Here is a 16,853-nt window from a genome sequence, read left to right as displayed (position 1 = left end):
CCTTTTCCAAAATAAGCACATGAAAAAGTGATTAACATATTAGTCCTTAGGGAAATATAAATTAAAATCACATTATGATATCACTTCATATCTATTAGAATGGTTCAAATTAAAAGACTGGCCATATTAAGTGTCACATGTAATGAAACAAGTTTCAAACACTGCTAGTAGAGGAGCCAAGATGGCGGAGGAGTAGGACGGGGAGAACACTTTCCCCCCCACAAATTCATCAAAAGAACATTTAAAAGCTGAGTAAATTCCACAAAACAACTTTTGAAGGCCGGTAGAGGACATCAGGCACCCAGAAAAGCAACCCAAGTCTTCGAAAGGAGGTAGGAAAAAATAAAAAAGACAAAAAAAGAGACAAAAGAGGGAGGGATGGAATTCCGTCCCGGGAAGGGAGTCTTAAAAAGAGAGGTTTCCAAACACCAGAAACCTTCTCACTGCTGAATCTGTGCCGAGCTTTGGAAGCACAAAGGGCAACATAACAGGGAGGAAAAATAAATAAACAATTAAAACCCGCAGATTGCGAGACCTACGGTAACTCCCCCAGTGGAGAAGCAGCACAGACTCCTGCACACGCCATTAGCAAGTGGGGGCTGGGCAGGGAGGCACGGCGTGGGCTGCATTGCTTAGAGTAAGGACCTGGCCTGAATACCCTGAGCGCTATCTGAGTGAAATAATTTGGGCTAGCAAATCAGACTATGGGATATCTACCACGCGAAAAGCCAGCCCTAACCTAAGACACCGCCAGGCCCGTGCACGGAACAAAGGACTGAACAGAGATAGCCGGCTGCAGACCATCCCCCTCCGGTGACAGGCAGCCAGAACTGGAAGGGGGCAATCACAGCCCCAGAGAGACATTATCTATAAAACTGTAAGTAGGCTTCTTTGCTAACTAAAACTTCTTGGGGGTCTGGATGGTCAATATCTACCTGAGAAGGTGCGCTGGTTGTACACCTAGATAACCGAGCGGCGAGCGGCGGGGAGGCGATAAGTCGCAGCAATCGTGCTCGCCAAGCACCTCATCACCTGAGCTGCTCGGACCTGCGAAGGGCACAAAGCGCAGGCCCAATTGAGTCTGCGCCTCTGAGGACCACCCGAGAGCCTGAACCTGAGCGGCTTGGACCTGGGAGGTGCAGGCAGCCCAGGGCCGGCCTCAGATGGTTCCTGGCAGAGCAACCTAGAGCCTGAGCAGTGTGGGCAGGGAGGCTACATGCGCCGTGAGCGGGGGCAGACCCAGTGTGGCTGAGGCACTGCGAGCACACGCCAGTCTTATTTGTTTGTAGCATCCCTCCCTCCCTCCCCACAGCACGACTGAACAAGTGAGCCTAAAAAAAAAAAAAAAAGTGTCCTCCACTGTCCCCTTTGTGTCAGGGCAGAAACCAGACACTGAAGAGACCAGCAAACAGAAGAAGCTATAACAGAGGGAAATGCCTTAGAAGCTACAGGCAATAGATTAAAACCCTGTGGTTACTACTGACTACATAGGAAGGGGCCTATAGATCTTGAGAAATATAAGTCGGACCAAGGAACTAGCCAAAAATGAACTGAACCCACAATACTCACAACAAAACCAGAGAAAGTCCTAGATATATTTTTACTATTTTTACGATCATTCATTCTTTCTTTTTTTAATTAAAAAAAAAATTCTAAGTCCTCTATTATTCCTTTAATTTTCACTTTTATAACCTATTACTTTGCAAAAAAAAAAGACCTTTTTTTTTTTTACAGCAAACTTCATATATATTTTTTTTATAATTTTTTGACCTTGTCTTTTTTTTTTCTTTTTTTCTTCTTTTCTTTAACATTGTATTTTTGAAATTCCAAACTCTACTCTAGATTTTTAATTTTAGCTTTTTGGTATTTGTTATCAATTTTGTACCTGTATTTTCTTTATAATTTTTGCGACTTTGTTTGTTTTTGTTTGTTTTTTTCTCTCTTTCTTTTTCTTCTTCTTTTTTTTAACATCGTATTTTTGAAATTCCAAACTCTACTCTAGATTCTTAACTTTTGCTTTTTGGTATTAGTTATCAATTTTGTACCTGTATTTTCTTTATAATTTTCGTGACCTTGTTTGTTTTTATTTGTTCGTTTTTTCTTTCTTTCTTTTCCTTCTTCTTTTCTTCAACATTGTATTTTTGAAATTCCAAACTCTACTCTAGATTTTTAATTTTTGCTTTTATGTATTTGTTACCAATTTTGTACCTTGAACAATCCAATCTTCAGTACCCATTTTTCACTAGGGAGCGAGATTACTGGCTTGACTGCTCTCTCTCCCTTTGGACTCTCCTTTTTCTCCACCAGGTTGCCTGTGTCTCCTCCCTAACCCCTCTCTACTCTACCCAACTCTGTGAATTTCTGTGAGTTCCAGATGGTAGAGAACACTTAGGGAACTGATTACTGGCTGGATCTGTCTCCCTCCTTTTCATTCCCCCCTTTTATCCTCCTGGCCACCTCTGTCTCCTTTCTCCTTCTTCTCTTCTCTGTATAACTCTGTGAACATCTCTGAGTGGTCCAGTTGTGGAGTGCACATGAGGAAGTGATTATTGGCTAGTCCACTCTCTCCTCTATTGATTCCACCTCATCTCATTCGGGTCACCTCTAACGCCCTCCTCCCTGTTCTCTTCTCCATGTAACGCTGTGAACCTCTCTGGGTGACCCTCACGGTAGAGAAACTTTTCATCTTTAATGTAGATGTTTTATCAGTGGTGCTGTATAGAAGGAGAAGTTTTGAAACTACAGTAAAAATAAGACCAATAACTGGAAGCAGGAGGCTTAAGTCCAAACCCTGTCTCCAGGGAACTCCTGACTCCAAGGAACATTAATTGACAGGAGCTCATCAAACGCCTCCATACCAACACTGAAACCAAGCACCACACAAGGGCCAACAAGTTCCAGGGCAAGACATACCAAGCAAATTCCCCAGCAAAAAAGGAACACAGCCCTGAGCGCCAAGATACAGGCTGCCCAAAGTCACCCCAAAACCATAGACATCTCATAACTCATTACTGGACACTTCATTGCACTCCAGAGAGAAGAAATACAGCTCCACCCACCAGAACACTGACACAAGCTTCCCTAAGCAGGAAACCTTGACAAGCCACCTGTACAAACCCACACACAGCGAGGAAATGCCACAATAAAGAGAACTCCACAAACTGCCAGAATACAGAAAGGACACCCCAAAATCAGCAATTTAAACAAGATGAAGAGACAGAGGAATACCCAGCAGATAAAGGAACAGGATAAATGCCCACCAAACCAAACAAAAGAGGAAGAGACAGGGAATCTACCTGATAAAGAATTCCAAATAATGATAGAGAAATTGATCCAAAATCTTGAAATCAAAATGGAATCACAGATAAATAGCCTGGAGACAAGGATTGAGAAGATGCAAGAAAGGTTTAACAAGGACCTAGAAGAAATAAAAAAGAGTCAATATATAATGAATAATGCAATAAATGAAATTAAAAACACTCTGGAGGCAACAAATAGTAGAATAACAGAGGCAGAAGATAGGATTAGTGAATTAGAAGATAGAATGGTAGAAATAAATGAATCAAAGAGGATAAAAGAAAAACGAATTAAAAGAAATGAGGACAATCTCAAAGACCTCCAGGACAATATTAAACACTACAACATTCGAATCATAGGGGTCCCAGAAGAAGAAGACAAAAAGAAAGACCATGAGAAACTATTTGAGGAGATAATAGTTGAAAACTTCCCTAAAATGGGGAAGGAAATAATCACCCAAGTCCAAGAAACCCAGAGAGTCCCAAACAGGATAAACCCAAGGCGAAACACCCCAAGACACATATTAATCAAATTAACAAAGATCAAACACAAAGAACAAATATTAAAAGCAGCAGGGGAAAAACAACAAATAACACACAAGGGAACTCCCATAAGGATAACAGCTGATCTTTCAATAAAAACTCTTCAAGCCAGGAAGGAATGGCAAGACATACTTAAAATGATGAAAGAAAATAACCTACAGCCCAGATTATTGTACCCAGCAAGGATTTCATTCAAGTATGAAGGAGAAATCAAAAGCTTTTCAGACAAGCAAAAGCTGAGAGAATTCTGCACCACCAAACCAGCTCTCCAACAAATACTAAAGGATATTCTCTAGACAGGAAACACAAAAACGGTGTATAAATTCAAACCCAAAACAATAAAGTAAATGGCAACGGGATCATACTTATCAGTAATTACCTTAAATGTAAATGGGTTGAATGCCCCAACCAAAAGACAAAGACTGGCTGAATGGATACAAAAACAAGACCCCTATATATGTTGTCTACAGGAGACCCACCTCAAAACAGGGGACACATACAGACTGAAAGTGAAGGGCTGGAAAAAGATTTTCCATGCAAATAAGGACAAAAAGAAAGCAGGAGTAGCAATACTCATATCAGATAAAATAGACTTTAAAACAAAGGCTGTGAAAAGAGACAAAGATGGTCACTACATAATGATCAAAGGATCAATCCAAGAAGAAGATATAACAATTATAAATATATATGCACCCAACACGGGAGCACCGCAATATGTAAGACAAATGCTAACAAGTATGAAAGGAGAAATTAACAATAACACAATTATAGTGGGAGACTTTAATACCCCACTCACACCTACGGATAGATCAACTAAACAGAAAATTAGCAAGGAAACACAAACTTTAAATGATACAACAGACCAGTTAGACCTAATTGATATCTACAGGACATTTCATCCCAAAACAATGAATTTCACCTTTTTCTCAAACACACATGGAACCTTCTCCAGGATAGATTACATCCTGGGCCATAAATCTAGCCTTGGTAAATTCAAAAAAATAGAAATCATCCCAAGCATCTTTTCTGACCACAATGCAGTAAGATTAGATCTCAATTACAGGAGAAAAACTATTAAAAATTCCAACATATGGAGGCTGAAAAACACGCTGCTGAATAACCAACAAATCACAGAAGAAATCAAAATTTGCATAGAAACGAATGAAAATGAAAACACAACAACCCAAAACCTGTGGGACACTGTAAAAGCAGTCCTAAGGGGAAAGTTCATAGCAATACAGGCATACCTCAAGAAAGAAGAAAAAAGTCAAATAAATAACCTAACTCTACATCTAAAGCAACTAGAAAAGGAAGAAATGAAGAACCCCAGGGTTAGCAGAAGGAAAGAAATATTAAAAATTAGAGCAGAAATAAATGCAAAAGAAACAAAGGAGACCATAGCAAAAGTCAACAAAGCCAAAAGCTGGTTCTTTGAAAGGATAAATAAAATTGACAAACCATTAGCCAGACTCATTGAGAAACAAAGGGAGAAAAATCAAATCAATAAAATTAGAAATGAAAATGGAGAGATCACAACAGACAACACAAAAATACAAAGGATCATAAGAGACTCTATCAACAATTATACGCCAATAAAATGGACAACGTGGAAGAAATGGACAAATTCTTAGAAAAGTATAACTTTCCAAGACTGGACCAGGAAGAAATAGAAAATCTTAACAGACCCATCACAAGCATGGAAATTGAAACTATAATCAAAAATCTTCCAGCAAACAAAAGCCCAGGTCCAGATGGTTTCACAGCTGAATTCTACCAAAAATTTAGAGAAGAGCTAACACCTATCCTGCTCAAACTCTTTCAGAAAATTGCAGAGGAAGGTAAACTTCCAAACTCTTTCTATGAGGCCACCATCACCCTAATACCAAAACCTGACAAAGATGCCACAAAAAAAGAAAACTACAGGCCAATATCACTGATGAACATAGATGCAAATCCAACAACACATTAAAAAGATCATATACCATGACCAAGTGTGCTTTATCCCAGGGATGCAAGGATTCTTCAATATCTGCAAATCAATCAATGTAATACACCACATTAACAAATTGAAAAATAAAAACCATATGATTATCTCAATAGATGCAGAGAAAGCCTTTGACAAAATTCAACATCCATTTATGATAAAAACTCTCCAGAAAGCAGGACTAGAAGGAACATACCTCAACATAATAAAAGCTATATATGACAAACCCACAGCAAACATTATCCTCAATGGTGAAAAATTGAAAGCATTTCCTCTAAAGTCAGGAACAAGACAAGGGTGCCCACTTTCACCATTACTATTCAACATAGTTTTGGCCACATCAATCAGAGCAGAAAAAGAAATAAAAGGAATCCAAATTGGAAAAGAAGAAGTAAAGCTCTCACTATTTGCAGATGACATGATCCTCTACATAGAAAACCGTAAAGACTCCACCAGAAAATTACTAGAACTAATAAATGAATATAATAAAGTTGCAGGATATAAAATCAACACACAGAAATCCCTTGCATTCCTATACACTAATAATGAGAAAACAGAAAGAGAAATTAAGGAAACAATTCCATTCACCATTGCAACAGAAAGAATAAAATACTTAGGAATATATCTACCTAAAGAAACTAAAGACCTATATATAGAAAACTATAAAACACTGGTAAAAGAAATCAAAGAGGACACTAATAGATGGAGAAATATACCATGTTCATGGATTGGAAGAATCAATATAGTGAAAATGAGTATACTACCCAAAGCAATTTATAGATTCAACGCAATCCCTATCAAGCTACCAGTGGTATTTTTCACAGAGCTAGAACAAATAATTACACAATTTGTATGGAAATACAAAAAACCTAGAATAGCCAAAGCTATCTTGAGAAAGAAGAATGGAACTGGAGGAATCAACCTACCTGACTTCAGGCTCTACTACAAAGCCACAGTTATCAAGACAGTATGGTACTGGCACAAAGACAGAAATATAGATCAATGGAACAAAATAGAAAGCCCAGAGATAAATCCACACACATATGGACAACTTGTCTTTCACAAAGGAGGCAAGAATATACAATGGATTAAAGACAATCTCTTTAACAAGTGGTGCTGGGAAAACTGGTCAACCACTTGTAAAAGAATGAAACTAGAACACTTTCTAACACCATACACAAAAATAAACTCAAAATGGATTAAAGATCTAAACGTAAGACCAGAAACTATAAAATTCCTAGAGGAGAACATAGGCAAAACACTCTATGACATACATCACAGCAGGATCCTCTATGACCCACCTCCCAGAATATTGGAAATAAAAGCAAAAATAAACAAATGGGACCTAATTAAACTTAAAAGCTTCTGCACATCAAAGGAAACTATTAGCAAGGTGAAAAGGCAGCCTTCAGAATTGGAGAAAATAATAGCAAATGAAGCAACTGACAAACAACTAATCTCAAAAATATACAAGCAACTCCTACAGCTCAATTCCAGAAAAATAAATGACCCAATCAAAAAATGGGCCAAAGAACTAAATAGACATTTCTCCAAAGAAGACATAAAGATGGCTAACAAACACATGAAAAGATGCTCAACATCACTCATTATCAGAGAAATGCAAATCAAAACCACAATGAGGTACCATTTCATGCCAGTCAGCATGGCTGTGATCCAAAAGTCTACAAGCAATAAATGCTGGAGAGGGTATGGAGAAAAGGGAAGCCTCTTACACTGTTGGTGGGAATGCAAACTAGTACAGCCACTATGGAGAACAGTGTGGAGATTCCTTCAAAAACTGGAAATAGAACTGCCTTATGATCCAGCAATCCCACTGCTGGGCATACACACTGAGGAAACCAGAAGGGAAAGAGACACGTGTACCCCAATGTTCATTGCAGCACTGTTTATAATAGCCAGGACATGGAAGCAACCTAGATGTCCATCAGCAGATGAATGGATAAGAAAGCTGTGGTACATATACACAATGGAGTATTACTCAGCCATTAAAAAGAATACATTTGAATCAGTTCTAATGAAGTGGATGAAACTGGAGCCTATTATACAGAGTGAATTAAGTCAGAAAGAAAAACACCAATACAGTATACTAACACATATGGAATTTAGAAAGATGGTAACAATAACCCTGTGTATGAGACAGCAAGAGACACTGATGTATAGAACAGTCTTATGGACTCTGTGGGAGAGGGAGAGGGTGGGAAGATTTGGGAGAATGGCATTGAAACATGTATAATATCATGTATGAAACGAGTTGCCAGTCCAGGTTCGATGCACGATACTGGATGCTTGGGGCTGGTGCACTGGGACAACCCAGAGGGATGGTATGGGGAGGGAAGAGGGAGGAGGGTTCAGGACGGGGAATAAATGTATACCTGTGGCAGATTCATTTCGATATTTGGCAAAACTAATACAATATTGTAAAGTTTAAAAATAAAATAAAATTAAAACAAAAAACAGAAAACTAAAAAAAAAAAAAAACACTGCTAGTAGAAATGTAAGATGGTATAACTACTTGGAAAACAGCTTGGCAATTTCCATTTTTAGGTATTTATCCAAGAGGAAAGAAAATATACACCTATACTGTAAAAGAATGTGTATTATAACACTTGCTAAAACAATAAGGAAAGTTTTATTCAAAACTTGCAATAGTGGTATTGCAATAGCAGAGAGAGGTTGTGTCCAGTTCCAAATACAGCAAAGATAGCTGGGGATTTAAAGCCAATGAACAGTGAAAGCATCAGAGGATGGGAAAACTGCTAAGAGGAGAGACATCAAGGGTAAGGAGATTCTTGCTAAACTTATCTAAGATACTATGATTTATGATAGGAAATATATATTTGATCTTTGCCCCCATTTCTGGCATAGAGCTGAAATTCCCTAGGTGATAAGAGAAATGAGGTGTCTTTTGTTACATTAATAAAGTGACTTTTGAACTATAGCTAGGATAGCGGCTGGTTGTGAGGGAAACCAACTATGTAATTAGAGGATTAGGACTTTCAGGCCCATACCATAACATCTTCTCATAAGGGAGGAGAGAGTAGCTAGAGGTTGAATGAATCACCAATGACCATTGATTTAATCAATCATGCCTATGTAATGAAGTCTCCATAAAATTCCAAAAGGACAGGGTTCAAAGAGCATCTTGGTGAGACTGGGGAGAATGGCACTCCAAGAGAAAGCATGGACCCTCTGCACCCGTCCACCATACTTTGCTCTATGCACCTCATCTATCTGGCTGTTCCTGAATCATATCCTTTTATAATAAAACAGTAATTTAGTGAGTAAAATGTTTTTCTGAGTTCTATGAGCCACTATAGAAAATTAATCAAACCCAAGGAGAGAGTTGTGAGAACTTCTGATTTACAGCCAGTAAGTTAGAAGTAAAGGACTTGTGACTGGAGTCTGAAGTCTCAGGAGACAGGTAATGGAACCTCCAATTTGTAGCCAGCCTGTCAGAAACACAGGTAATAACCTGGGCTTGCAATTGGTGTCTGAAGTATAAGGTGTTCCTGTAGGACAGAGCCCTTTACCTGTGGAATCTGTTGCTGTCTCTGGGTAGTGTCAGAATTGGGTTGAATTTCATCCACCTGCAATGTAGGAGACTTGGGTTCAATCCCTGTGTTGGGAAGATGCCCTGGAGAAGGGAAAGGCTACCCACTCCAGTATTCTGGCCTGGAGAATTCCATGGACTGTATAGCCCAAGGGGCCACAAAGAGTCAGACAAGACTGAGCGACTTTCACTTTCACTTTCTAGGATACCCAGCTGGTGCCTGGAATTTGCTTGTTTGTTAAGTGAAGGAAAACCCTCCCCATCAATACACTCATTGAAACTAGGTCCAGGAACTGATTTAGACTTAATATGCCAGCATGCTAAAGGCAGCCAGAATGATCAGATATCAGAGGTGGAGGACTTTCTGTAAACTGGTGAGCAGAATTCTTGCTAAAATCATATTCAAGGATGGACATGGAAGCCCAAGGTCAAGGCCTAGTTTAGAAGAGAGCTCAGGATAGCCTCACTAAAGTTTGATTATGGAGAGATTCTTTGTTAATACAAATACTTCACTGAAATGTTCCAAGCAGCTAAATAATATAAATGTCCATAAATAGATGAATGGGTAAATAAATTATGGTATACCATGCAATGAAATATTACTTAGCAATAAAAAGGAACAAACTATTGATACACTCAAACACAACAAACTGATACACAACAAAATATGGAAAATCCTTCAAGAAATGGATACCAGATCACCTGACCTGCTTCCTGAGAACTGTATGCAGGTCAAGAAGCAACAGTTAGAACTGGACATGGAACAACAGACTGGTTCCAAAATGGGAAAGAAGTACGTAAAGGTTGTATACTGTCACTCTGCTTCTTTAACTCATATGCAGAGTACATCATGAGAAATGCTGGACTGGATGAAGCACAAGCTGGAATCAAGATTGCCGGGAGAAACATCAATAACCTCAGATATGCAGATGACACCACCCTTATGGCAGAAAGGGAAGAAAAACTAAAGAGCCTCTTGATAAAAGTGAAAGAGAAGAGTGAAAAAGTTGGCTTAAAACTCAACATTCAGAAAACTCAGATCATGGCATCTGGTCCCATCACTTCATGGCAAATTGATGGGGAAACAGTGGAAACAGTGACTTTATTATTTGGGGTCCACAATCACTTCAGATGGTGACTGCAGCCATGAAATTAAAAGACACTTGCTCCTTGGAAAAAAGTTATGACCAACCTATACAGCATATTAAAAAGCAGAGACATTACTTTGCCAACAAAGGTCCATCTAGTCAAGGCTATGGTTTTTCCCATAGTCATGTATGGATGTGAGAGTTGGACTATAAAGAAAGCTGAGCGCCAAAGAACTGATTCTTTTGAACTGTGGTATTGGAGAAGACTGTTGAGAGTCTAGACAGCAAGGAGACCCAACCAGTCCATCCAAAAGGAAATCATTGCTGAATATTCATTGGAAGGACCGATGCTGAAGCTGAAACTCCAATCCTTTGGTCACCTGATGTGAAGAACTGACTCACTGGAAAAGACCCTGATGCTGGGAAAGATTGAGGATGGGAGGAGAAGGGGACAGCAGGGGATGAGATGGTTGAATGGCATCACTGACTCAATGAATATGAGTTTGAGTAAACACTGGGAGTTGGTGATGGACAGGGATGCCTGGCGTGCTGCAGTCCATGGGGTCACAAAGAGTCAGACACGACTGAGCAACTGAACTGAAACTGATTGATATACTCAACAATATGGCTGAATCTCAAAATAGCTATGCTGAGTGAAAGAAGTCAGACTAAAAAAAAAACAACTCTCTCTTTCTTGAAGGACTCCAAAATCCAATCTGTTATGACAGTAACTAGATAAGTAGTTGCTTGCGGGGCATGAAGAAAGAAATTGTAATATTATAGGAGGAAACTTCTGGTGATGAATATTTTCACTATCTTGATTGTGGTGGTGGTTTCAAAGATGCTTATATACAGGAAAACTTTTTTTTTTACTTTTATTAGAGTATAGTCACTTTATAATATTGTGTTAGTGTCTACTGTACAGCAAAGTGAATCAGATATATATACAGATATATTCCATTTTTTGGATTTTCTTCCTATTTAGGTCACCATACAGCATTGAGTAGAGTTCCCTGGGCTATACAGAAGGTTCTCATTAGTTATCTATTTTATACATGGCATCACTAATATATGTATGTCAATCCTAAATTCCCAATTCACCCCATTCCCCTCTTTTCCCCTTGGTATCCATAGGCTTGTTCTCTATGTCTGTGTCTCTATTTCTGCTTTGTAAATATGATTGTGTATATCAATACCAGGCTTTCCTGGTGGCTCAGGTGGTAAAGAAAACACATGCAATATAGGAGATCACCTGCAATACAGGGGACCCAGATTCAATCCCTGGGTTGGGAAGATCCCCTGGAGAAAGAAATGGCAACCCACTCCAGTATTCTTTCCTGGGAAATCCCATGAACAGAGGAATCTGGTGGGCTACCATCTATGGGTCACAAGAGTCAGATATGACTTAATGACTAAACCACCACCATACCAATGTCAACTTTTGGTGATGAGTATTTTCACTATCTTGATTGTGCTGATGGTTTCAAGGGTGCTCATATATGTAAAAAATTTAAATTGCACACTTTAAATATTTGTAGCTCATTGTATGTCAATTATATCATGGCTCAACAAAGAATCTTTTTTTTTTAAGTAACAGTTCCCAGTCTCAACAAGGCTCTCCGCAATGGGCTATAATTTTGGGTTTCCCTAGTTCTTCCATTCCCCTAAACTCCTATTTTAAACCCTTTTAAATATCCTTAAGCCTCTTATCCTATATTCTTTCTTTCTCTTCCTTTCTCTGGAAGATTATCCCTCAAGTTGCCTCTAGTCTCAGCCTTTCTCCACCCTGGGAGCCAAAATAAACTTTATACTAGAACATTCATATCTCCTGTTTACAAACTCTTACCAGCACCCCCTCCAGAAAAATCCAAATTCCTTAACAAGGATTATAAGACCATCTTTGATGTTGGCCTCTACTTATCTCTACAATCTCATCTCTAGCTTTTTCCTCACCATCTGCATCCCCATCTTCACCTTAGGGTCACACTGGGGTCTAGCTACAATAAACTACCACCCATTCCTAAGTTCTGCATTTTTATTTCTTTATCTCTCTGCCCTGTCTTATTCTTTCTCTCTCTTGTCTGCCCTCTCTCCCTTTTCTCTGTCTCTTTCTCTCTCTCCCCCCGCTTCTGTTCTCCTCTCTTTTTCCAGTCATCCTCTGTCTTTACTCCCATCCCCCCACCCCCCCTGCCATGGCTCTTAAGAGTTATGCATTTTATTAGTACTTCCATATATTCTTGCTAACACAACTAAGTTGATGTCAACAATTTCTATGTACAGACATACTGAGTTTTGGATCCAAGTAGGATAATACTATTTCATCTGGGTTTTTTATATTCCTAGGTCTTGATGATGCAAAGTGACAACCTAATATCCTTTATTTGGAATGATATCTGATAGCTGACTCCACATGTAGATGATGTTAGCCTCAACTGAGTTACAGATCTCTTAAAGTATCTCATATACAAAGTATCCAATATAAAAGTAATTATTTCTTTTAGTAAGTGAAGGAAAACTTGAAACTACTACCTCATTTGAAGAACTGTCTTGCAAAGTTGACACAGGAACAATTTCATCTGAATTAACATAATTGCTGACATTTGGAAATAGTTCTTCAAAAGATGCTTTTTGCACTGAGGACAAATCAATCTATAAAAGAATACATTACTCTTGTAGAAGTACAATACTGCAAAACAATCATTTTTAAGTAACCAAAGAAAAGTTGAACTACTCTCTCAATTGAATGATTTTCTTGTGAGCTTGACATATGAATAATTTTATCTGAATTAATATAATTGCTGATATTTAGAAATACCTCTTCAAAAGATGCATGTTTAACTGGGAACAAATAAATCTATAAAGAATAGTACAAGGCTCTTTAGCTTTAAAATTATTTTTAAATAAGAATTTTCATTTGCTAAAGTATCATTTAATTTATACATATTAAGTGGTCCCATCACTTCATGGCAAATAAATGGGAAAACAGTGGAAATACTAACAGACTTTATTTTGGGGGGCTCCAAAATCACTGCAGATGGTGATTGCAGCCATGAAATTAAAAGACGCTTACTCCTTGGAAGGAAATCTATGACCAACCTGCTGCTGCTAAGTTGCTTCAGTCATGTCTGACTCCATGTAGCCCCATAGATGGCAACCCACCAGGCTCCCCCATCCCTGGGATTCTCCAGGCAAGAACACTGGAGTGGATTGCCATTTCCTTCTCCAATGCATGAAAGTGAAAAGTGAAAGTGAAGTCGCTCAGTCGTGTCTGACTCTTAGCGACCCCATGGACTGTAGCCCACCAGGCTTCTCCATCCATGGGATTTTCCCGGCAAGAGTACTGGAGTGGGGTGCCATTGCCTTCTCCGATGACCAACCTAGACAGCATATTAAAAAGCAGAGACATTTGTCAACAAAGGTCCGTCTAGTCAAGGCTATGGTTTTTCCAGTAGTCATGTATGGATGTGAGAGTTGGACTATAAAGAGGGCTGAGAGCAGAAGAATTGATATTTTTGAACTGTGGTGTTGGAGAAGACTCTTGAGAGTCCCTTGGACTGCAAGGAGATCCAACCAGGCCATCTTAAGGGAAATTGGTCCTGGGTGTTCATCGGAAGGACTGATGTTGAAGCTGAAACTCCAGTATTTTTGCCACCTGATACAAAGAGCTGACTCATTTGAAAAGACTCTGATTTTGGGAGGGATTGGGGGCAGGAGGAGAAGGGGACAACAGAGGATGAGATGGTTAGATGGCATCACCGACTCAATGGGCATGAGTTTGGGTAAACTCTGGGAGTTGGTGATGGAAAGGGAGGCCTGGCATGCTACAGTTCATGGGGTCACAAAGAGTCGGACATGACTGAGTGACTGAACTGAAGTGCCCACTAAATGAAATTCACCTACCCAGCAACTACACCTCATGGACTAATTTCCCTGATCTTCCCTTAACTGTTAGCCTTCCCCAGTGTTCTGCCTTTGCCTTCTTTTTGCCTACCACTGTACACTAGAGATTTTTAAAATCTCTACCTTGTTCCAGAGCGCCATACCCATATCATTATCAGGTTTCTCAACTTACCACATATTTCTACATCAAAATCAAAATATTTAAAGCCAAAGTCACAACCCATACTCCTTAGTTTTGGATTTCAAGAAGCTGTCATGTTGAGGCGCCAGATCTGACTACAGTAACCTGGCCTGAACCTAGGCTATACCACATGTATGTGTGCCCAGAATGAATTATCAACTGGCTGGGTGGGGATTGGGGGCATCTGCCCTTGCCCAGCTCCTCTTCCTCGTAGGGAGACAGAACAACTTCAGGCCTATCAATGTGTATTTTGAAACAGTGTTAAAAAGGTCACCTGAAAGTGAGACCCTAGAAAATGAAAATCCTTAGAAGCCCTGAGTCAACTGGCCTCCTTTCAGGGAAGCCAGCCAAGGAATGGCAACTTGGAATTGAGGGGAATCTAAATGACCCATTTGGTGGCAGCAAGCTATGGAATGAACCAAAGGGCAAATAGACTCATTCAATAAAAAAAAGAAAAAAAATGTAGACCTTAAAATGTAAAGCCACTAAGCGCTCTCAAAAGTATTTTTATTTATTAAAAGACACTAAATATTTACCTACAAAATGGGAGAAAACATTTGAAAATTATTTATCTGATAAGGGTCTAGTATCTGGAACATATAAATAACACTTACAACTCAACAATAAAAAGACTAATAGCCTAACTTTAAATGAAGAGGATCTGAGTAGACATTTCTCCAAAGAAGATATACATAAGGCCAATAAGCTCTATTGCAAAATCACAATGATATACTACTTCACATGGCCAAAAGATGGATGATGGTAAGTGTTGGTAAGAATACAGACAATCAAGACACTCATACTGCTGCTGGGAATGTAAAATTGTTCAACCACTTTGGAAAACAGCCTATCAATCCTCTAATTATTAACCACAGAGTCACCATATAACTCTGCAATTTTACGTCTAGCTATATGCTCAAGAGAAATGAAAATGCACATCCACACAAAAGTTGTATCTGAATGTTTGTAGCTCCTCATTATTAATAATAGCTCAAAGGCAGAAACAACTCAAGTGGTCATGAATACTATTATTAGGCCACAAAAAGGAAAGAAGTACTGGTATATACTAACCTTGAAAATATGCTAAACTAAAAGAAGTTAGTCACAAAAGGCTACATATGATTTTATTCACATAAATGTGAATAAATATCTAGGAAATCTATTGAGATAAAAAGTGGATTAGTGGTTGCTTGGGACCAGATAGTGGGATGGAGGAATAAAGTGATAATGGCAATGGTTAGAAGGAATGGGTTTTTTTGTGTGTGTGGTGATAAAAATGTTCTAAATTGACTGGGGTGATATACACCCAAGAAAACTGAAAACATATATCCACACACAGACTTGTCCATGAACACTCATAGCACTGCTATTCATTCAAATACCCATAAACTGATGAATTAGTAAATAAAATGTGGTATATCCTTAATATGAGACGTTATTCAGCCATAAATAAACAAAATACTGATAAATGCTGTAACATGGATAAATCTTAAAAATATTATGGTAAGTGAAAGCAGTTAGACACAAAAAGCCACATACTGTATGATACAATTTATATGGAACAGCCACAATAAGCAAACTTTAAAGAGATAGAAAGTAGATTAGTAACTTCCAGAAGCTGGAGGATGAGATAGGAGGAATGATAAGTGACTGCTAAGGGGGTGATGAAAAATGTTCTTTAATTAGATTGTAGTAGTGGTTGCACAAGCTTATGAGTACACTAAAAGTCACTGAATTCATACTTCAGCAAGGTGAATTTTAAAAAATGTGAATTATGGCTCAATTTTAAAAAGATGTTGGTATTTACAAAATAGTCAATTAGTTTTGTAGGGGAAAAATCATTTTTAAACACATTTCTCATATATATATATATATTAACCCAAAAGATAAAACAAAAATGAATAAAAAAAGAAAGTCATTTTCTAGGAAAAATATTAATCTTTAGAATACTAGAAAGACTGTGAGCAGAGTGTTCACAGAATACCGTTTTCCCGTCTTGCAAAAGTGATCTTTGGTTAACTCTCCAGCTCTGTTCCACTAAGAATCTGATAAAGGTAAAAATGTCAACTATATTACTAGGTAACACTGCTTAGGGTAAAAATGATATCTAATTTTGAGGAATTATACATACAATGTAAATTTTAAAAATGCTAGAAAACACACATTATGGGCTTCCCTGACTCTTGTAATTAGGCATGTGCCTTGTGGGGACCCTGGAAGCTACATCTAGGTGTTATTATAAAACATACTGAATCTCATCTCCTTGTATCTGAGCTCTCTCCAGACTGCT

At 38.5% G+C, this 16,853-nt stretch overlaps 1 protein-coding gene across 2 annotated transcripts in view; it reads right to left on the bottom strand.

Moving 5' to 3' along the window:
• Positions 1-16,853, bottom strand: part of MEIKIN (meiotic kinetochore factor) — a 136,517-nt gene that overhangs the window by 50,123 nt on the left and 69,541 nt on the right. For both annotated transcript variants that reach the window (XR_011567586.1, XM_070793208.1), the window contains exon 12: positions 13,012-13,131. Coding sequence is in view for 1 of the 2 variants with exons in the window: in XM_070793208.1 (XP_070649309.1) it covers positions 13,012-13,131 (120 nt within the window). In the remaining variant the exon portion in view is untranslated. The remainder of the gene's footprint in view (positions 1-13,011; positions 13,132-16,853) is intronic.

The sequence above is a fragment of the Bos indicus genome, chromosome 7 (genome assembly GCF_029378745.1).
Source record: "Bos indicus isolate NIAB-ARS_2022 breed Sahiwal x Tharparkar chromosome 7, NIAB-ARS_B.indTharparkar_mat_pri_1.0, whole genome shotgun sequence".
Lineage (NCBI taxonomy): Eukaryota > Metazoa > Chordata > Mammalia > Artiodactyla > Bovidae > Bos > Bos indicus.
The sequence above is the reverse complement of the archived record's forward strand: the minus strand, read 5'-3'. Positions and strand labels throughout refer to the sequence as shown.